Here is a 23,466-nt window from a genome sequence, read left to right as displayed (position 1 = left end):
GGTAGAAGGAGGCCCAAGTATAATTTCTGTGTGGTAGTTCATCAACTGTGGCCTTAGGTATGGAAGCTCACAAACACAAACTAATAACAATACTAATATAATGTAACAATCTTATACAGGGTTGGTGAAGTGCAGCCCTTGAGCCACTTCTGGATCTCTGGCTGTTCCAGTCTGGCCCGCTGACCGCACCATGCCCTTCCCTGCCGCCCGTCTGCTGCCACTAGCTTTCTGATGTCACTGCAATTTGCATTCTCGGGATGCAGACCATGGTGAACACTTTTGTGGATGAGGGGCTGCTGGTTCCTTCTTCTACCAATAAGCGTGAGGCACAGCAGATGTCACATCATCATGTATACTGTGCAAAGTGTCAGTGCACCTGAGGCCGAAGTAGAGTGCCAGGATAAAGGGAGCGAGGTGAGTATGTGTGTGAGGTTTTTTTTCTGTTTTTGTTTATGAGATGTTTGTATGTATGTAGGAGGTTGTGTGGGGGCTTATACTGTATTTAATAGGCCATGTGGGGGTTCAAAAAGTATATAAGAGGCTATGTGGGGGCTCATATCGTATATACGAGGCTACGTGGCTGCTCAACATTTATATAGGAGGCTATGTAGTGCTCCTAAAGTATATCGGAGGCTTTATTGGGCTCATACTATATATATGGGGCTTATAAGGAATATATATGAGGCTATGTGGGGCTCATAATGTATATAAGAGGATATGTGGTGGCTCATAAAGTATATAGAAGGCGATATGGGGCTCATAAAGTATGTAGGAGGCTATGCGGGGTTCATAAATTATATAAGAGGCTATGTAGGGGTTTATGCTGTTTTTAGGAAGCCATGTGGGGCTCAAAGTTAATAGAGGATGCTATGTGAGACTCATGCTGTATTTGGGAGACTGCGAGTGTGCATAATGTATATAGGAGGCTATGTGAGTGAATCATAAAATATATAGGAGGCTATGGGGAGGCTCATGCTGTATTTAGGGGACTATGTTGGGGCTCACAATGTATATAGGAGGCTATGTGAGGGCTCATATAGTATGTAGGAACCTATGTAGATGCTCAAAATTTATATAGGAGGCTCTGTGGGGCTCCTAATATATATAGAAGGGCTAGGTGGGGGCTCATAATGTATATATGAGGACTATGTGGGGGCTCAAAGTGAACGTAGAGGGGCTATATGAGTCTAATGCTGTATTTGAGAGACTGTGGGGGCTCATGCTATACTGTATATAGGAGGTTATGTGGTGGCTCGAACTGTATATAAAGAGGCTAGGTGGAGGCTCACACTGTATATAGAAGGACTGTATATAGTGGGGACTCACAGTAAATATTAAGGGGCTATGTGGCGGCTCACATTTTACATAGAGGGGTAATGTGGCACTCACATTGTATATAGAAGGTTATGTGGAGGTTCACACTGTATGTAAGGGGCTGTGTGGAGTCTCATACTACTACTACTACTACTACTACTACAGTACTACTTCTAATACTCATATAGGGAGTGCTGTGTTTGTGCATATACTGTATATAGGAGGATGTCAGGATACTTAATTCTGCTCAATATTAAGTGATATAATTATTGTATAATAATATTATGTTAATATTAATATTGAGCAGAATACATTTTAGCCTGTTTGTTCAGCCCTCCACACCAGTCATGGTCTCTCATGTGGCTCCTTAGTAAATGGAATTGCCCAACCCAGATCTTATCTATTAGCTCCAGAGTAAACCTTCAACATTTTAGTTGTGATATGATTGCTTTTTTAATTCGTACAATATTATATACCTTTTCCTTTTATGTTTCAGCTTCCCCAAATCAACAAATCCGCCAGACCTGTGTCCGTAAAAGTCTGATCTGCGCCTTCGCCATCGCTTTCATCATTAGTGTTATGCTAATAGCTGCAAATCAGGTCCTGCGCAGTGGCATGAAGTGATGATGGGGATATCAAGCCATGAACTTAGATGTACTTTCAGGAGTTTCTCCTGCCCATTCCCCACTTATAAACGGACTGCAATGTACAGAGGAGGAACCCCTAAGACCTTGAACAATAAGGGACTTACCCTCCAGTGTCTGAATGTGCATGGGAGGATTTGCATGGAAAATGCATGGGCATTTAAATTGTCAGGTGACCATCTGTGCTTTTAAAATCTGTGACACGAAGGGACTTTCTATATATAATAGGTGTATATATGTATACGGATATATAACTCTATATTTATGAGCAATAACAATTTTGGTCACTAAAGGGTTAACTCTTTGGTTGCTGGGCACAGGGTCAGTAGGGTTAATGAGCTCTGGCTAACGTGTAATCTTTTCTACACTGCACGGAGAAAGGCAGCACGAAGGTTAATTTGTCTTCCCTTCCCCCAATATAATTCGCCTTAGCCCCTAAATTGCTGAATGGGTTGATGTTAAATGTAGCGCTCCCTATTTTCCTTCCATATGTCTATGTTGAAGTATCTGCTTGAAGTATAATTGGCCCACACCCCGTTTAGACGTTACCTCTTGTGACACAGGGGGATTGCTATGGAGCCCTGATTCCCTTTGCTGCAATCGCAATGGAAACCCAATAAGCTGCTGGCTGCTTCAAAGGCAAAAAAATTGCTATTGTTATTTTTCAAAGCAGGAATGTCCGTCCTCATGATAAAGTGTCCCTATATAGAGAATAGTACCATCCTATTGTTTACTGAGCATTATCATCAATCCATTTTGTTACTATTAGCGCACCTCTTAGATTTGTTCCGTTTTGCTTTACATATGTCTCATAAATGCAGCATCCTCGTACTCTGTGTCAGCTTCTGGTCGGTGATCACATTCTCTATTATTTTTCATTCATGGATTTCAGCATCTGTAGCTTCATCCAGATTAATTTTTATATATATATATGTATTTTGTCATCTTCTATACTCTAACAATAGGGATTAAGCCTGTTCCTCACAGGAGCTTAAATTCCAAGTGGAAAAGCAAGGCTCCCTGCTATTGTTAATACAATCACTTTACACTGAATTATACACACATATGTAGACCAGTTTTCAACATAATCGTCTTCTCTGTTGATTCACTTGTCTAAGCAGTAGACCAAAGCAACAAATCCTTGTAAAAAGATTTCTCCTGCTCTCAGTCATTTTCAGATCTCTATTTTAAGGGTTTGCTCACACCACCGTATAACGCGGACCAGTGCTGTCCGATCTGTTATAGGATAGTCCTCACTCCAATGTTATAGTAGCGAACAGTGCCAACTAGCGACTCGGCATGAGTCTATGGGTGCGTGCAAAACATCGGACTGCACTGGGATGACATCAGTACAGTCGAATATACGCAGAGACAGGCAATGGAGAAGATGGAGAAATGAATCTCTCCTTCTCCCCATCTGTGCTCGGATTCTGACATGTGAGAGAGTCGCAGGATGTGCCGAAGTTTTCCAAAAGAATTGTGTAGCCAATATAGCATTTCATAAACTGCACATGCGTACATAACTGGTTTAGTATTTTTGCTGTAGAAAAAAAAACCTTCTCCAATTTTAGTTTTTTCAGGATAAAATTTTCCTTTAAAGAGAATCTGGCAGCAGGTTTTTACTAACCTGTTTGAGAGCAGCATAATGCAGGAGCAGAGAGTCTGATTCTAGCGGTATACCACTTACTGGACTGCTTGATGCAGGGCTGAAAAAATCCCTATTTTCTCTGTTATATAAGTAGCAGTGGTTGGAAAGCTGAACTGTATACTCACGCCCACAACCCTGATTAGCAGATTCCTGTGTACTCTGTACATTGTCAGCAAATTGCCAATCAGTGATTGGGGCGGGGTTATACAGAATAACTGGACTGACTTGCATGTGGCACCTAGTCCGACAGTGATAATCTCCTGCTGATAAAACATTGGTTATTGAAACTACAGTTAGCTGCTAAGCAAGTGATTCATCCCTGGAAACAGGGCTTTGTGTCCCTATATTATGCTGCTCTCAGATTAAATACCAAAAACCTGCTTAAGATGGCCTTTGAATTATTCCCATATCAGTTATTCTGCTCTACCCTGTTTCTGTAACTTCCTTTTTATAATGTTCCAAAACAGCCTGTTTCCATACAATCGTTTGTGGCTATAGAGAAAAAGCTTCAAGTATCCTGCATTAACTTGGAGTTTAAGGGGTTATCTACACTTTGAAAAAAAAGCTCCTGCGTTTTTCACAGCTTTTGTTTGGAAGGACTTGTTATGTTACTGCAGGATCCAATCAGTGGTCACAGCAGGCACGTGCCGTACAGTGATATCATGGCTCCCTTTCCTGAGTGATGATGCCAGTGATACGGGACATGATTGCTTTGGCCACTGATGTGCTGCAGACATGTGCTTGAAAGTAAAGACTGGAAGCATCATGGCAGCTTCTGCACTGAATTTACAAGAGACAGGAGTTTAGGCTGCTTTCACACATCAGTTTTTTGCCATCAGGCACATTCCGGCAAAAACCTGAAAAAATGGATCCGGCGTCTGTTGCCCCGGATCCGTTTTTTCCCCCATAGACTTCTATTAGTGCCGGATTGTGCCGGATGGCCTTGCGTTCTATCCGGCTTTTGCCGGCTCCGGCAAAATTTGCTTGACTGGCAGCCGGATGGAACGCTGAGGAGAACAATTTTTGTCACTGGCGAAAAAACGTATCGCGCCAGATCCAGCGCCATATGGCGTGTTTTATAATAAAAGCCTATGGACGCCGGATCCGGCGTAATGCGGCAATAAACGGATACGGCCGCCGGATACGGTTTTTTGAACTGAGCATGTTCAGTATCACAACGGATCCGTCAAAAAACTGAAGGATCTGATGGACAAAACTGATGCAACTGACCCGTTTTTTTCGCCGGATCCGTCGCATCAGTTTTTTCACCGGATCTTGCCTGATGCCAAAAAACTGATGTGTGAAAGCAGCCTAACTGGTATTTATTATTGTATTATACTTGCTACTGGTTTTAATTTTTTCAAAGGCTAGATTAAAATGATGTCTACTTGTAACCATCACTTGGAGGAGTTTACTTATGATTGATTTACGTTGATTTAGTTCTCCTATTATCGATTGTATGTAGCAAGAAACTTATAATTTAACTTCAAAGGGACTTCCACAACCCCTTTTCAATTAAGTAGCCCCTCTTGTAACATAAAAAAACCCAATAACAATTATTAACCTCTCGCATTAGCGCTGTTACAGTAATGTTGGTTCCGGGTCTACCGGGTTTCACTTGACTTGTTATGACATGTAGGCCCTGCAGACAATCAGTGACCACTATTAGACTACTGCACTCTAACTTCTTCCGCTTTTCCAACATTCATCCAAGATAAGAGCGCAGAAGCCAATAGCAGCCATTGATTGGCCGTCAGGCTTACATGACATAACAGTGTAACGTGAATCCCGACAGACCTGTGCCAACATCACTGGAATGGCCCTGTGTAGGTTATTTGGTGCTTTGTTGTAAGACGAGCAGGGGATTAATCTGCTTAATGAGGTAGGAGTAACCGGAACATTGAAGGCAAACAATTGTCAGTTTTGGAATTGGAGCAAAATCAGTAAAGAATGTGTATTACAAAAGATAGTAATATTTTATTTTTAAGCCCAAGTATATGAATTTTTTAAATACAGGAAAACAACTTAAAGCCTTTTTCTACAGAGTTAAATGCATTTCACAACCACAAAAAAAATAGTTACATTTTTCATGTTTGTGTCATCTGGCTTTCACATTTGCAAAAAGATTAATAACAAGGATGAAGGTGTTCCAAGCGTCTCATAGAAAGTAGTCAGTGAGGAAGTACAGTAGGCTAATACCATCCATGTGCTTCCCGGATTTTCGCTTTTCATTGATTCAATTAATTTATTCGTATGAGCATATACTGTCTTCAAAGAAATCTGCATTAGACATGTTGCAAACAATGACAGATATGTGAATAGTACCTTCAGATATAACATGTCAATGGAAAAAGAGATAGCAGATGGATGACAAACACTGACATGGGAAAAAGTTCCAATTATTCATCCATTATTGGATGTGCAACTGCAGTGATTTTAGTAAATTTCGTAAGATTTACAGAATAAATGCTAAATCAAACCTCAGTTGCCATCGATCTGCTCTGTACCTAAAGGGCTACATGTGCCAGAAACTGCCTGCATGATCTCAGCCAGGTATGTGTGACTATGAAATGCTGCTGCATTTCAGAGCGAAAGATACTTTAAAAGACAGCCGGTGACCGAGCCACTCTGGTGACTAGTCAAAAAGGCCATTCCCTTCCAGCTCCTCCCCACCCTCTCCCTTGAGTGACAGGTCTCTCCCTGCCTGCTTGTGTAGTGTGGCACAGGGTGGTACTCAAGGGCGAGGTGTTGCTTCCTGACGCCCCCGCATACTACAGGGCTTATGGATCTGTGTAGTGTGGGCTGTAGGCTCATGCAAGCCGCATGTTGCCATTGACTTCTGCTGGCCAGGACCAGATGAGTTCTTGTTCCACCAAAGAAACCACCAGTTCAGTTTAAATGATAAAAATGTATTCAATAGTTCTTCCTTATCAACTTTATACACGAGATAGCTGGCACATAATTTCAAGCACGTGTCAGTTGTACAGAGCAAATTCAGACTCGCTTTCAATTCCATCTGGGTTATTCTTGTTCTTACCGGTCCTGTTAGTTTCAGCACAACCCAGTTTAGCAACACAATCCAATCCATGACATTGACTTTCTGTTCCGCGCTCCTCGTCTATTCTCCTCTTAGAGTAGGGGGTCAAAGGGTTTGCTAAAATGGCCAGAGTAGAGCCTTTAGCTCTCAGATGCTTTGGGAATCTCCACCTAGGAAAGTTAAATCAGTTCACGCACTAGCCCGTCTCAGCCCGTTACCTTTGAGCTGTAAGGTACTTGGAGCTTGACCTTTGCTCCTAGAATTCCATCCTCCATACCCTCTTGTCTGGGGGGCCAAGTCGTTGGAAAGTCGGTATTTACATTTAACATAGTCTTGTGCTCTGTGTTTCGGTGAACAGTTCAAAATGACGATATCTCGACTTCGTTCTCCTTCCCTTCCCATAGATCACCCACTGCATGTGGTCTTGACAACCTTAAGACTATTTGTCTGTTACTATCACGCACTGGGTCCCAACTCCCTTTCTAGAATGAAACTGTTTCTTTACCTATCAGCTAACCTCTCCCGTTGTGAGCTAGTCCTAACATTTAACTGTTTCTTAACATACAGTCTGGTGACCGCCTATAGAGTCTTCCTGTACATTACACATTACATCACAATTCACATATTACAGTATTTACAAAGACGCAGGACACAATTCACATGACATAAAAAAACGGGTTTGGTGTCTTCAGGGGAAGGAATGTTACAGCAGCCAGTCCCTATCCTTACACTTGTATAAGCAGAGATTTGTATCATACAGCTAGTATCTGATACATGCTGCCCATGATTTGGGAAGCAGCTATCAGCTGTCAGGTTGCCTTTATGTTTGATAAACATGAGAGGACATGAATAAATGCCCATTACCCATTTGTGTCCTCATCATCAATAAAAGTGCAGCATCACTTCCAAATATGTTGCACTATCACAACCTCAAGACCATAAATTCTCCAAGTTTACAATAAATTTCTAATGTCATAGCTGCTTTCAATTAAAAAAAAAATATAGTAATTGAAGACAACCCCTCTTTTAGTCATCATTGCTAAATCAGCTATATAAACTACAAATTGTGTTTCCGCCATCTAATGACACAATATTAAACTATGGGACATCACAGTTATAATTAGCTACAAGCAAGTTATCCTGAAGAATTATATGGAAACCTTTTTTTATACCTTCCCTTTGAATATCTGAGTCATCATCACAATTGATGGCTCTGTGAGTGACGAGCTTCCTCCCACTGACTTTTCCAGTAGACAAGGCCTTTGTATAGTACTGCTAAAAATATGTTGAGTTGAGTATGAAGTAATAGTGTTAAAAATATGTCACATTAACTGTTGTTCCCTCACTAAAGATAGGATGATGAGTGCTTATAGAACAGGAGGTGATTGGGGTAGGTGACATCACTCCTTCTAATACTTTTTTATCGCGCATATGTCTGGACAGATATTGGTAGACATGCTATCAGCCTCTCAATACAAAAATGAGCAGAGTAACAATAACTCTTTAAAAGAGTGTTCTCAAGCTTGAAAATTATTCCTTAGCAGTGGGATAGTGGATAACTTCCATATAACTTGGGGTCCGACTGAATGAAGTGGTGGTCAATACAGGCACTGATACTCCAGTCATTATTATGGAGGTGCCGAAAATCAGCCAAGTGTAGCATTCAGTTATTTTCGGCTGTCTCATTAACAATAAATGAAGCGACACCTTTGCTCCATTCACAGCGTTCTCAAAATCGGGATCGGCGGAGGTCACAGCAGTCGGAACCCCCAGTGATCAGGTAGTTATCCCCTATCTCTTGAATATACCTTTAACTATGTTTTAGTTTGGAGATGGATGCATAAGTTAAAAATTAGGGATGATCGAATACCTCAAATATTTAGCTTCGCGAATATTTTCCGAATAGATCGCCGATATGAGAATATTCGATGCTCAATATAAGTCAATGGGAAACCCAAATAGTTCCGAATAGTTGTTATTTGGCCTTCTCATAGACTTACATTGCGCATCGAATATTCGTGACTAGTCGAATAGTGGCGACCTATTCAGAAAATATTCGCAAAGCCGAATATTTGAGGTATTCGATGATCCCTATTAAAAATATCTGTTCAAAAGTCATCTCTTATTCACACAGAAAATGACAGCTCACCACACCCGCATCAGGGGCATCTTGGGTGCACAGCAGTCTGAACAGGCACAGAGGTACATTAGCAGAAGAAGGCTGCCACTCTGTTTTTTTTTTAGTTCAATATTACAATGGAAATCCATCATAGAGGATTAAGGAATGATATTCCAAAATGCATAGGATGAATTGAAGTCTGCACTATATGTTATTTGTGCAAATGGATTTGCAATAAAATATCCAACCGAGGAAAACGGAATGCCGACCTTCTTCTGCTGATATATTTCTTATTCACCTTACATTTTTCTCTCCTTCCGTTTACAACTTTTCCTACATTAGATCTATTCAACGTGCAGCTGCTCCATCAGCCTCTCTGCAACGTTCTTCGTTCCCAGTATTTATCCTTCCATGTTAATTCCACGATCCTCCTGCATTATTGCATTCTTGTTTCCTATGAATTTGGTTAGTTGTTTTTTACTCTTCCCCCATATTGTCAGAGTTGTGCTTCCTTCTTGCCAATCATTTTGTATCGAATTATACCTCTTCTATCTTTATGCAGAGAGCAGCATTCTTACTTTAGTCCTAGTTCTGTTTCCATGTCATGCATCATTTGTGAATTTCTCATTTTCTAATAAATCCTACCATGTGTCTGACTTCTTCAATCCATGTAGTAAATGAATGTGGAGTATATAACAGGTTAGAATTCAGGATTTCAAACCCACATTGCAGTGTGAGATCACTCTACAGGAGATGACAGCTTGACAAGCAGTCTGTTATATGAAAGGACTGCAATTTGTCCTTTTTTTGTGCACAGCACTTCAGTGGTTATGTTTCACATCAGGAGTTATACATCCTAGGTTTCCGTGAATGATATGTGACATTGTCGATTGTCCAGCCTCTCCAGCAGCTATGCGCCATTCTGATTCCCTGCACATAAGACTAATCTGCTGCCTTCACGCTCTCTTCCTGGCGGAAGTTATTGTATCATCACAATGAGAGACGGGATAATGAGCTCTCAGAGTGACAGCCTGCAATAATCAGCGAATGCCGCATTCATTCCTCAGCCGTGGCTCACCTCTGCTCTCACCACCTGTCTCCTTTATTACCACACCTCCTGTCCTCTTCATTCTCCTTCCCCCGTTTGTCCTTCTCACTCCTCTTTTTTCTTAAATATTTTGATAACAAAGTCACAGGATGCTATAATTCTCATTTTCATATCTGTCATAAGATACATCTTGAAGAAAAGATAATAAACAGTAACACCTCATCTCATCATGTCTCGCACAACTTCTTCTCCGTCACATTTGGTCTTCAGACCTTTCATATTGGACCTTTTTTTTTTACTCTTGTACTGGTTAGTACTTTTCCCTTCTCCAGTAATCTCATTTTTTCGCTTACACACCTTCATTGTTATGTATAAGCTGCTATAGCCATACATGATGATTTACATTTTACCAAAGTAATGTGTCACGCTAGAAAGAATATTCTAGGATTGCATATTGCCGTTGTTTAAAATGTCACCAACTGCTCCGGTACATTGGATGGTACGCGGTGTACAACCGATTTGCATAACTGTGTTTGGAGAATGTCGGAGACATAAATGTTCAGGTTTATCATTGGTCCTATCATCATTGAGCCGCTTGCTAACATAGGGTTATTATATTTATTTTTTTCTTATATGTCTTGGTCGGTGACAGCATTATCCATTTTACCTGACATATATTTATATATGGATGTCATTTTTATCTGCAGGCAGTTAATAATAGGACTTAATCTTTTACCAATTTGCTGGAGAATGTCAAACTTGACATACCCCTATACATTAAATAGAGTATATCCAAAATAATAATAATAATAATAATAATTTGATGTACAGTATATGACATCATTGTCTGATATCAGATGATCTGGAATCCCAGCGTCCATTCCATACTTAAGGAGAATCTATCACCATCTATCTTTGCTATGTAATCTGAGAGCAGCATAATGTAGAGACAGAGACCCTGATTCTAGTGATGTGTCACTTACTGGACTGCTTGCTGTCATTTTTCTAAAATGAATGTTTTCTCTGCTGAAAATAAACCAGTTCTCTCCTTGCTGAGCACTGTATAACCCCACCCACACCACTGATTGATACCTTTTTTTGCACACTGTTCATTGGCAGAAAGCTACCAATCAGTGATAGGGGTTGCTCAGTGCAAGAGGACTACATGGCACAAGACAACTAGTCCTCTAGTGATAACCTCTTGCTAATAAAACACTGATTTTAGTGAACCTACAACAAGCAAGCTAGTGAGTGATACATCACTGAAATTAGGGTTTCTGCCCATACATCATGCTACTCTCCTATTTCAAAGCAAACACCTGCTGACAGATTTACATGGGTTTATAGAGCAGCTTATTCCCGATCATTACCTGCTATAAAAATTGCCCAATCAATAAATTAGTGTTTGTAGACTGATTGCATCTGTTACACGAATATAAAAAATATTAAGTATATCCACTCATGTCAACAGCAATGTACTGGAGACAATGACAGCAAAGGGCATGAATTATCGTACAAACCATCATTCACTGAAACTTCCCAATTAACTCATGCATTACAGGATCTCTACTTCAAGCAAGTACAGTGCCTTGCGAAAGTATTCGGCCCCCTTGAAGTTTTCAACCTTTTCCCACATTTCAGGCTTCAAATATAAAGATAAAAAATTTAAATTTTTTGGTAAAGAATCATTAACAACTGGGACACAATTGTGAAGTTGAACGAAATTTATTGCTTATTTTAAACTTTTATAAAAAATAATAAACTGAAAATTGGGGCGTGCAATGTTATTCGGCCCCTTTACTTTCAGTGCAGCAAACTCACTCCAGAAGTTCATTGAGGATCTCTGAATGATCCAATGTTGTCCTAAATGACTGATGATAAATATAAGCCACCTGGGTGTAATCTAGTCTCCGTATAAATGCACCTGCTCTGTGAAAGTCTCAGTGTTCAGTTTAAAGCGCAGATAGCATCATGAAGACCAAGAAACACAACAGGCAGGTCAGTGATACTGTTGTGGAGAAGTTTAAAGCCGGATTTGGTTACAAGGAGATTTCCACAACTTTAAAAATCCCAAGTAGAACTGTGCAAGTGATCATATTGAAACGGAATAATACCAAATCTACCAAGACCCGGCCGTCCATCCAAACTTTCATCTCAAACAAGGAGAAGACTGATCAGAGATGCAGCCAAGAGGTCCATAATCACTCTGGATGAACTGCAGAGATCTACAGCTGAGGTGGGAGAGTCTGTCCATAGGACAACAATCAGTTGTACACTGCACAAATCTGGCCTTTATGGAAGAGTGGCAATGAGAAAGCCATTTCTCAAAGATATCCATAAAAAGTGTCATTTAAAGTTTGCCACAAGCCACCTGGTAGACACACCAAACATGTGGAGGAAGGTGCTCTGGTCAGATGAAACCAAAATCGAACTTTTTAGGTTCAATGCCAAACGATATGTTTGGTGTAAACGCAACACAGCTCATCACCCTGAACACACCATCCCCACTGTCAAACATGGTGGTGGCAGCATCATGGTTTGGGCCTGCTTTTCTTCAGCAGGGACAGGAAAGATGGTTAATATTGATGGGAAGATGGATGGAGCCAAATACAGAACCATTCTTGAAGAAAACCTGTTGGAGTCTGCAAAAGACCTGAGACTGGGATGGAGATTTTGTCTTTCAACAAGACAGTGATCCAAAACATAAAACAAAATGTACAATGGAATGGTTCACCAAAAACACGTATCCAGGTGTTAGAATGGTCAAGTCACAGTCCAGACCTGAATCCAATCGAGAATCTGTGGAAAGAGCTGAAAACTGCTGTTCACAAATGCTATCCATCCAACCTTACTCAGCTCGAGCTGTTTGCAAAGGAAGAATTGGCAAGAATTTCAGTCTTTCGATGTGCAAAATTGATAGACACATACCCCAAGCGACTTGCAGCTGTAATCTCAGCAAAAGGTGGCGCTACAAAGTATTAACTTAAAGGGGCCGAATAATATTACACGCCCCAATTTTCAGTTTATTATTTTCTATAAAAGTTTTAAAATAAGCAATAAATTTCATTCAACTTAACAATTGTGTCCCACTTGTTGTTGATTCTTCACCATAACATTAAAATTTTTATCTTTATGTTTGAAGCCTGAAATGTGGGAAAAGGTTGAAAAATTCAAGGGGGCCGAATACTTTCACAAGGCACTGTATGACAATAATGTAGCTTCCTACTCTAAATGACTTGGCATGAGCATGATTGCTGATAAGTGCTTAATTACAGGCCATATTTATGATCCATGTTCTTGTCCATATTTTTTAAGAGAAATATTAAATCTTCTTATCTCTGCTGGGATTTGGTCCCAGTTTGGGTAAAATAAATCGACCTAAGAAGATACAATTATGTAACTGATCCGCAAGTCGTGAAAGCAGCTTTTTCAGATTTCCATAAAAAAGTAACACAACGTTATGTAAGACCATGCAAAGAACGTATAGAGGCGATTTGTAGACATTTAATGCAAGAGTAGAGTTACACAACTAACCCTTGTGTTAGCATTTAAGAGAGAGAACATAATTGCTTTGGACCCATCTCTGATCAGACATAAAAGTGTAAAATTAAATGATATAATTCTTGCTGCCTTCAGCCACCACTGCAATGATCTGAGAAGTTTATTGTATACTGTCTATGCATTGAATGCAATAATAATGCTCTATATTTAGGTCCGTAGCTCCCTTTGGTGCTGCCTTAGGCAGAATTTTTGTATTTTGCTGTCTGTGCATAGAGATTTGAATTAAGAAAATGTTATTAGGAAATTGATCGTCACAGAATCTATTTAGATCACAAAATCAAAGTGGTGTTTCAGCATGGATATTTATTTTATCCTATAAAAAAAATACTGCTAATTGGGGTCTGTACTGTAGTTATGCAAACCTGATATGATGCCCTAACCTCGGTCCTTCCAATTCCAATCTTCAATATGTTGGGACGTTAGGTGTGGAGATACACTATTGGGTTCGGTTATTGCGGCAGCTATATGATGGGTAACATGCAATGGTCCTGTATAAAGTATTATGCCAGCAAGCAGCATATGGATAGACACTGAAGCATATCTGCTTTCTCAGCTTCTAAAATTTACCCTGTGTTTGTCTACATTACCTTATAGGCAAATTTAAATTCATATAGATATTAAAGGGGTTTTCCTGAGACCAGTAACCAATGTCGAGGGGGATTAAATAATAAAGGAACCTATAGTTATGATAATCTCACTGCCATTCTAGCACCACCACCCAAGGTCTTCGTTTCTGACCACTCATGTGAATGCTACCACTGGTATTAGCAGTATACTTCGGAGGCTAGTGACTGACTGCAGTGGCCAAACATCAGCTCCAACGATACACACCGTGATGGAGCTGTAAAGAGAGGGGAGTATAAGTGTAGTTGATATTTTTACCTAAAATTTCCAGTGGCCACAATTTTTTCTGCTTTCAAAACCCCTTTTGGCTAAGTGTTAGACTCCTTTACTCTACAACAGAGCTATTTTACTATGTGGCAAAATACCTCCTAAGAGAAGTGGCAACACTATAAGTCAATGTCTCACCTGTTAACAAGCCTTGTAGTATGACTAGGGATAGGTGCCAAAGCTGAAACGCATCTACAGCTAGCCTATTTTGGGGGTGTTTGCTGCTTATCAGCAGAGTGTGTCTGGCTGTAGAAAGGCAATACTCCATGGGAAAAAAAAAGTGTGCAAGTTAGCGCTCTTGCAGATCAAAAGAGACTATCTTGCAAAGTGCCACCTACACTGGATGGGGCAAATACCCCAAAACAGTCTGTCTGTAGATGAGTTTCTGGCTTGGCCATGCTGCAAGGGTCATCAAAGAGTCAGACATTGACGTATTGAGTAACTGTCTTTGATCAGTGATATTTGCGTGATAGTCTCATAGTTCATTTCATATTTTTTCTCCTATGGAGCATTTTCTGTAAAAGTCAGCTGTCTATTCAACCCCTTCGCAACAACAGTAATTTTCATTTTTGTTTTTTCCTCTCCTTCCACAGGCAGAGTTTCAAAGGAGCACCGCAATAACAAGCATGGAGGTCTAGAGCAGACTGCTTGCTTTCATAGCAACTCATCAGCGACCCGTGATCACGACACGGGAGCTTAGAATGATGTTGGCCCATGTCGGCACATGTTACATGCCTTTGTCAGAGTGTGACAATGAGATTTAACAGGTCAACAATTGCTGGAAGAGCTCTGCTCCACCTGCAATTGTTAGAGGCAAGTGCTGGTATGACACACAGACATTACCTGCCGGTTACAGGGCATGAGCCTGCTCCATACACCCGCTTCTGACTTGTGCTGTACATATACTGTGGATGTCGTTAAGGAAGAATCAGTAATTACCCCACCCCCCTCCCACGTTCTCTTATTCTCACTCTTATTTCAGAAATGCCCATTAATAAAAGCCATAGAGATTACAGGATATAATATTTATAGCTGATTTTTCTCAGCAGAGGTATATAGCATATTATTAAATGTAACAATCTCAATTGCTCCATTAATATTCCTTTATGAAAACGAAATGAAAGGTATATTGATGACCAAAGAAGAAACACACATACCGATGGACATATAATAGAATAATTTAGTGTACACATTGGGAACAAGGAAATTGGTTTTTTTTCCACAGTTTCTAGGTTGAAATGTACCAATTTCTGTGGATCAGGGATTGTCCAATTCTCTCTGATTTCACACTTGAGAAATCTGGTAGACATGGTCCATTATATAATAACTAGGTCACAATGCTCAAATGCAAGACAGCAAGCAAACTGTTTACCTGAAAGCTACTTTGGCCATAATTTCTCAGCCTAGCCTATCATTAAAATATTCCATAAATGAACAATATTACATAACACTGCAAAATACACATTAATAGTTTATTTCAGTCTTAATGTTGCATTTTCCATCTTTCTTTTTATTCCATTTAAAGGTTGGGGTCTCAACATAATATAGAAATGTCAATGGCCCAATTGACCACAAGTAGTCAAGGAGAACCAGGTTGAAATATGCAGCACAGCAAGTGGGTAAAGAGTGTAAAAAAAACATCCATTGTGGAAAAACTCCTCAAATTCATCATTGGTTGTTCTTTCAGCTATGATTGCACTGTCTTCCTATGCTATTGAGTTCTATTATGTGCAAAATAATATCACAATATAAAGTAAAAATTGATAAAACACAACTAAACGGAATATGTGAATATCGGCACAGTTAATCTACCCAACAAAAATGGCTACTAAGCAGAATGTAGCTGTTCAGACAAATTAGAACATGAAATCTAAATACTTGCTAAGGTAAACTCTCAATTTTATTTTTATTTTTTTATTACATTTTCAATGTTTAAGAATTTTCTTCCTAAAATGTCAATTAGTCAAACCAACAATTGCCCCCTAAACATCTCTGTTTTGTAATATTTAGTTTTCCTTTTGCTTAAAAATGTGGATGCAATTTATTCGCCTACACAAAATGTATTATCTATGCAAAACAGCAACGTCAGAGTTTGTGCTTTTACTTTATATATTGTGGTTATTTTTTTAATCTTTCCTCTATTTTTTACCCTTAATGGAAACATACCGATAAGAACATACTGATAATGTAGAAGTTGCACTTGTGTAAATGTATATTATGTTAAAAGTCAGTGAACTAATATGTAAAAAAAATACTGTATGTTAACAAAATGACTATGATGTTTCCTGGACAAATATTTATTTGACATAGCATAGATAATAGTAAGATTATTTATATAAGTTTACTCAACAGATACATAATCTGGTTTGCAGGGAATTTCTGGGCTGAACCGATATTGAAAAGCATGACGGGATCTCAATAGGATCCATTGTTTTATGAATATTTGGTCATGAAGTGCCTCAGAAATAAGACTGAACATAATGAATTTTTGAAGGCTATGATCACCTTTGGGGCCTTTTTTCTTAATTGAATGAGCATATTTAAAGCATTTTGTAAAATGGTTTCATTAAAAATTTTGTACAGTTTAATATCACAGTACATGGCTGTAGAATGAGAAAACAGTGTAATCAGTCTCTGAGCTAGTTCTAACATTATTCCTTTCCCACCTCTCTCCTGAAGATTCTTCTAAGTTGATTCATGACTAGAGATGTGCAAACCTTAGGTGCAATATTAGGAGTTCGAGTTCCAAAAAAGAAAGTTCGGGTTCGAAGGTCGAGTGAGTTATGAGTGCACACTACTCAAGCGAGCAGCGCTGTGCTTGGGTATGAAAGATGCTCAGACTTGTGCCAGCTGCATGCAGTGTTTGAACAGCTCACACTTGGGCTAAAATCAGCATGATCGGTAATGTAGTGTGCACACACATTCAAAAAAGATTTTTTGGAAAAACCCTGCCCTCCCTCGGAAGTGTTCTGCTTATGGCTGGCTGCATGTGGGCGGAGCAATGAACTGCCAATTTGCTGACCTCCATTGAGGTTTGGATGTAGTCGGGGTCAAAAAACGAACTTTTTTATAGTTTGAATATACCTGGTGAACTGAACTTCCAAAGTTTCGCTCATCTATATTTATGACCAAATGGTCATAAACCAATTTAGAAGATCATTCAGGAGAAGAGAGATAAGCGTTACAAAGCATACCATCAGAATGAGTTAAGCGATGGATTCAACTGTTAACTCGTTATACAGTCTACTTCGTACTATAATATATAGAGGCTATAGAAGTCAAAATGTTCAAAATTTATTTTGACACGATATTGCAAAAATGCTTTTAAGAGAAAAAATACAAGTATTCAAGTAAAAGTAATTACACAAAGGGTAATCATAGCCTTTAAGAACAATTCTTCAAAATTTCGGTCCACAAAATGACCATGCTCATCTTCAGTAAGAATCAGGGATGCTTATAAGGAAGAATGAAATGTTGGTCATTTGAAAGGTTCCCTTTGTGTCTTCTATTGCTCTCACCTAAACATGTTATAATGTCATATAATTTGCATAGATGCAGTGTTAAATAAAGCGTAATAAAACAAATATTTGACCAAACATCAAATTAAGTTAGAATTGAAGAAAATAAGTGGCTGTCACTTACAAGGCACCACTGCTTTGGTGGTCCCAAAGATAATTGAGCTTTGGGATAAAGTCTAGATTGCAGTCTATGGTTTGTGGAGTACAAGTTACAAACTAATCCAAAACTATTCATCCTGTTGAAGTAATGCAATTAGATTCCACTAATATTTAGATAAAACTTTATATGTTTGTACCTTCTGACTTCACTAAAAGAAGTAGTGAGACTTCAAACATCATGATCTTACCAAGTTTGATAATTGACCCGAGTATCTTCTTTCAGTAGCAGAATGTCATGATATTCTTATGAATCTGGCATTTAGAAACCATGGAAAATATTAATTGTCTCCAATACTGTTTTGTTATGTTTAGTCTCCTGCTTGTCAAATTTTTTTTTTTTTTTAAATGCTTGTCATCTTGAAGATGGTGTCTTGATTAAAGTATTCAGAAGCCTGTTGAAAAAATCAATACATTTCCCATTGCTTAACATGTCTGTCAGCGGATATTACTACTTGTGTCATTGCTAATATGTCATCATTTACAATTATGAGTGAGATCAGTTCTTTTTTTTTTTCCCCACTTTTTTTTTCTAGATAAATAACTTTTTTTGTACTTTTTCATTTTAAAAAAGGAATGTGTTCACCAGGATAATTTTCCTTTAGGTCAGTAATTTTAATATCAGTAGCCTAGTGCCCCCTAGTTGTTGGTGAGACATGTAAAGTGGCATGTTTCACGAAAACAATCATGAGCTGCGCAGTCCTTTCTCTCGTTGGCCAATGTCTGTTAGGCCTTCGACACACATCCGTGCCGCTGGTACGTGTTTGCCATTTTTTACACATACCGGCGGCACGGAGACACGTACACCAATGCTACCCTATGGTAGCAGGCACATACACGTAAAACCACACGGAACGTGTGTCCGTGTTTGTTTGTACGTGTGTGCGTTTTTCTACACGCTGACATGTCCACGTATTCTCCGGCAGCACGAGTGTCACACGACCCGCACTCGTACCACACGGATGTAGTGTGGATGCGGTGCCGTGTGACACGCGCCGGAGAAAACACACGTGTCAGAGAAAAAAAAAAAAAGCTTAACTCACCTTCTCCTGCCCTCCTGTCTCTGCCGTCACTTGCTGACGACCGCCGCTCATTATTCTCTTTTAATATTCAGTTCACTGCGGCCGGCAGCAGCAGCAGCGGGGAGTCGGCAGGGCTGGAGACCGAAGATCAGCACCACGGACAGCAGGAAGGACCACGTGAGTATGTAAATTACCAGTTCTCCGTATGTTATCACGGATAGCATACGGAGAGCACACGTGGCCCGCACGTACCGGAGACATGTACTTACCTACACGCAACACGCAGGAAAAATACGTGTCTCACGGCACGTGCGTGATTTTCACGTGAGTGTGTCGGAGGCCTTAGGGAGTGAGTATTCTTGTATAAATAGTCTCAGGGATTGACAATCAAGTAGATAATTTATAGAAAACCAGCACAGCATAAAAATAAATTCATAATTGTATTTTGATCCATTAATCACTTTATAATATAAACCTATGGGATAGAATTGATAACGCATTTCAAGAGTACTGCAAACCCTTAACCCCCTTTTGCACCCTGACATAACTCTATATCACAGTCATGATTATCATCTGTGGAGGCAGATGAAGTTGCGGCCAAAAGTTTTGAGATATAGAGAAATTATGAGTTTTTCTGCTTCAGATTTTAGAGTGGCAATTTGCAATAACTCCAGACTGTTGTGAAGAGAGATCAGATGAATAGCAAAAAATTGCAAAATCAATCCTTGCCATGAAACTAAACTTACTAACTAATCCTCATTTCCACTGAATTTCCGTTTTGCCACAATATCATCTGCTTACATAATTTCTGTGAACTTTTGATTAGTTCAGGAGAAAGTATTAAAGAGGACAAGGCTGATGATAACATTCTGGTTGAAATATAAAAGCAGGTTTTTTTAAAAGGCGGTGGTGCTTGAAAACATTGTCTTACACTGTTAACCATAGTTATCTACATAGAAACATGTCACCATTGTTTTGCATCAAATGTGCTTTAGACGCAAGAAGATTGTTGCCTATAAAAGTGCCCATAAATCAAGAATTTATAAGATCATCAAGGACTTCAAAGAAAGAAATTCAATTGCTGTAAAGAAGACTTCTAGTGCTGGACCCGTGCATCCCACCCCTGAAGACCTCATTCGACGTAGAGAATGATGTGTATAATTTTGATGTGTTTATGCTTATGCTGCACATGTGGCCTTCCAGTGGCTGGTTTAGGTACTGCTTCTCGGCTAGATATTAGAGGTTGCTTAGTGATAGGAGTAGTAAGACATTGAACAGTTTAAAACACTTGGAGGAATTTTAGGACAATATATAGACAGACAGAAACAAAGTTTAGCTAGAGAGAGTAGTGTAAAGAAGAGTACAAGAAAGAACTGGTGGTATGCAAGCCAGCAAGTACCTCAGGTTTGGAGAACGGGTATACGTGGCAGGACCCAAAACCAGAAACTTAGGATGGAAAAGGAAGGTGCTCTATCCCATCGTAGTGTGTACCAGATCCAAAACCAAGTATCAAGGGTCACAGCTGTGTCTAGTAATACTAGTCCTATAGCGAAGGAATGACATAGGCTTGGGCAAACAGGTCAGTATGGAGAAGTTAAGTGAATGAACTCTGTCCATCGGCTGTGCAGGTTGGCAAGAACTGTTAGTAGAAATCTGGCCTTCGGGACTGGGCTCGCGTTAGGGTGAACTCTTAATCAGAGGTCACGTGTTGCCTACTGCCTGGCCTAATTGGTGTGGATCGAGTGCATGCTTGAAAATCAGAGAGATCAGACACACAGTCAGATATTCATCTTTCATATTCATCGAGGTCGGCTCAGAACTTCTTTATTTCAACTGAAACATGCCCTGATATAACCTTGAAATGGGGAATGTCCGGATGTGTTCATTGGTCAGTGGGTTGAACAATGTGTTAGTCCATGAGCTGATTTTTGGGTGTCATCATAGGTGGGTCTCTATCATCATCTTGGTGATGCTGATGGGCCTGTCTATGATGTCATCAGGGGCCATCTCTGAAGACTGACTGGCTTATGTATAAAGAATCGATTTCATTGAACACACTTCTCACAGTGCTATATGTCCAGAGGTTAATTAAGTATTTCATCTTATGGCTCTCCTCAACATTCGACCATGTCCAAACAGGACTCTATGACTTTACTGGATGAAACCATGGTGTCAGAAAGTGAAGGAAAGGACAGTGTAACAGCAGTAGTAGCACCAGGAACTATGGAGCAGTTTGCAGTAGAAGGGTGCTTGTACTGTTCGTAGAATGTTCAAGTGTTGTGCCCACAGTAATGATGTAACTGAAGTACTGTGCATAACTGTTTGTAAAAGACTGTTGATAAGAAAGTTGAATCTGTTTCCCTCAATACCTGGCAGGAATCTTCTGGATTGTTCAAAGACCTGCATAGAAGTATGGCTTGCATACACAATGTCCACACACCCAGCCAGGGACCCCGCCAACCACCACTTTCCCCTTGCTATGTGTAGAGGACCAAGGAATGGACTAAAGAGAGAAAAGTTCACAATAGAAGGATCGAGTCCAGCCTGCCCCTCTACATTTGTACCAGGCCCGGACTGGCCATCTGCTCCACCAGGTAAATTCTCGGTTGGCAGTACTGTCTGGACCCACAGTAGACGGCCCGATCTGGATCACAACTCCACCTCACGGACAGAATATGTTTCTGAGCTGTTTACCCAGCATATGTTTAGGAAGCTTGGTTGGCCATCACTTTGGCAGCCACCCTATGCCTTTTAAGTTAGTCTCCCCTTCTTACTACAGCACAGCCGATGCACTCACACAGCATGCTGTATGCAACCACATATGTTGACATTATCTCATGCCTTGAATGTCACACTATTTCTATCCACCAAAGATGAACTTGAAGCTTCAACTTGTGGTTGTTTGGTTCAGGCGACAACATGCCTTCAAAGTAATGTAAGTCAGTGCTGCTATTGAGAAAACTACATGAAGACCTGCCAAAGGTACCTGTCTTCTTCCACTTATCCCATCATAACTCTGCTGAAACTGGACTCTATGCTGAGAGGTAAACATTGAACAAAACTGCATTTCTACTCATGTAGTTAAGCTACTTATAAACATTTATGTTTATGTATAAATGCTGATCTGTTTCCATAGGTATGCCTTTATAGAGGGAAAAGCAAAAAGGTAACAATGTTTTGAACCTTTGATTTTCATCCTACATATCTCACCATCCACTATCTCTTTGAGTGTTAGACTACCTTCATTTTATAGACAATCATCTTGGCTATCTCATACATAAATTTGACTTGCAACTATTTAGCAAATGATTATTATGCAGATTCTTGTCATGTCATTGCATTGTTACTGTTTTGCTCCTGTGTTTGAAATTATTTTTTCTTCCTATATATTACAAATTACTACCTGTTCTCACATTCTCTAATAGCTCAGTGTTTTATTAGGTGAATTCCCAAGCAAAAGGTCACTGGTTTGAATTGAGGAGCAGCAATCAAGAAGATTTCCCAAGAAGAGAGAAAGAGCATCATCCAGTTCATCGATAGTAGTCTCTAGGCCAAGAAAATTGCCAAACTGCATCATGTGAGTGCCATGACAGTTGGAAGAATATGAAATTAAGTCCATCCATCCATTTAAAAGCCAAGAAGTGGATGTCACAATAACATCGTCAATAAGTCACCTCAATACAAGGTTTATCAGTTCTGGCTTGACAAACACGGCAGTTGAGGTGGCTTGTACGCATCGTAATACTGAGATCACAAATGTCCATGCAAGCACCATCCAATGCACGTTACACGTTGGGAATGATGGCTAGAAAAAAGGTGAATCAGCTTCGATTTCAGTATCATGAAAAGAAGCATCTGCTTGAGTTTGCAAAGAAGTACAAAAATTGGACAGTAGAAGATTGGAAACGAGTGATTTGAGCAATGAGATGAAAGTCAATAGAATAGAGTTATGCCGCCCCTTGGAAGCAGCCGAGCTGCTCGGATCCGGGTTTGCTGTGGCTCGAGGGTCTCTCGACCCGGGGCTCATGCGGCCACTCGAATGAAAGGGAGTATTTCCAGGGCAGTTGATGTACAGTTCGTGACGCCACCCATGGGGCACGGTAATTTGGGGAGTACCGACGCTGCCATTGGGAATACCCGGGGTGATGAAGTGGGGCAGCAAGGTGTTGTAACCCTCCACGGGTAGGGGGATGCCCCGGGACTCGGTGAGGGGTGCCGTGGTGTGCAGGGGTCACTCTCGTACTCACTCAGTTCATAAGCAGACACTGACAACCGGGTAAACCAAGTCTCTGGGTACCGCTGCCGCTGAGGGGAGCTCGTCCGGGTCCCGTCCCCAATGGTGCTGCCTGGTGATCCATGACCTTCCTCCTGGCACTTAGTTTGACTTCAGCTTGATGGCCCTGTAGCATGGAACTAGCCGGGCACCACTCCCTACTATGGCTAAGTATGGGAGCTTGCTCTCAGGGCTCACGCTTGGGATTTTCTGGACCGTTTTGGATTGGAAAGTC

At 40.2% G+C, this 23,466-nt stretch overlaps 1 protein-coding gene across 1 annotated transcript in view; it reads left to right on the top strand.

Annotated features, from left to right (window-relative positions):
- Window positions 1-9,427, top strand: part of CABP7 (calcium binding protein 7) — a 356,261-nt gene extending 346,834 nt beyond the window's left edge. The window contains exon 5 of the mRNA XM_075319971.1: window positions 1,811-9,427. Coding sequence (XP_075176086.1) covers window positions 1,811-1,938 — 128 coding nt within the window. The 3' untranslated portion in view covers window positions 1,939-9,427. The remainder of the gene's footprint in view (window positions 1-1,810) is intronic.
- The last annotated feature ends 14,039 nt before the right edge of the window (window positions 9,428-23,466 follow it).

This window comes from Anomaloglossus baeobatrachus, chromosome 1 (genome assembly GCF_048569485.1).
Source record: "Anomaloglossus baeobatrachus isolate aAnoBae1 chromosome 1, aAnoBae1.hap1, whole genome shotgun sequence".
NCBI lineage: Eukaryota > Metazoa > Chordata > Amphibia > Anura > Aromobatidae > Anomaloglossus > Anomaloglossus baeobatrachus.
Note: the sequence above shows the minus strand (reverse complement) of the source record. Positions and strands in the feature narration are given on the sequence as shown.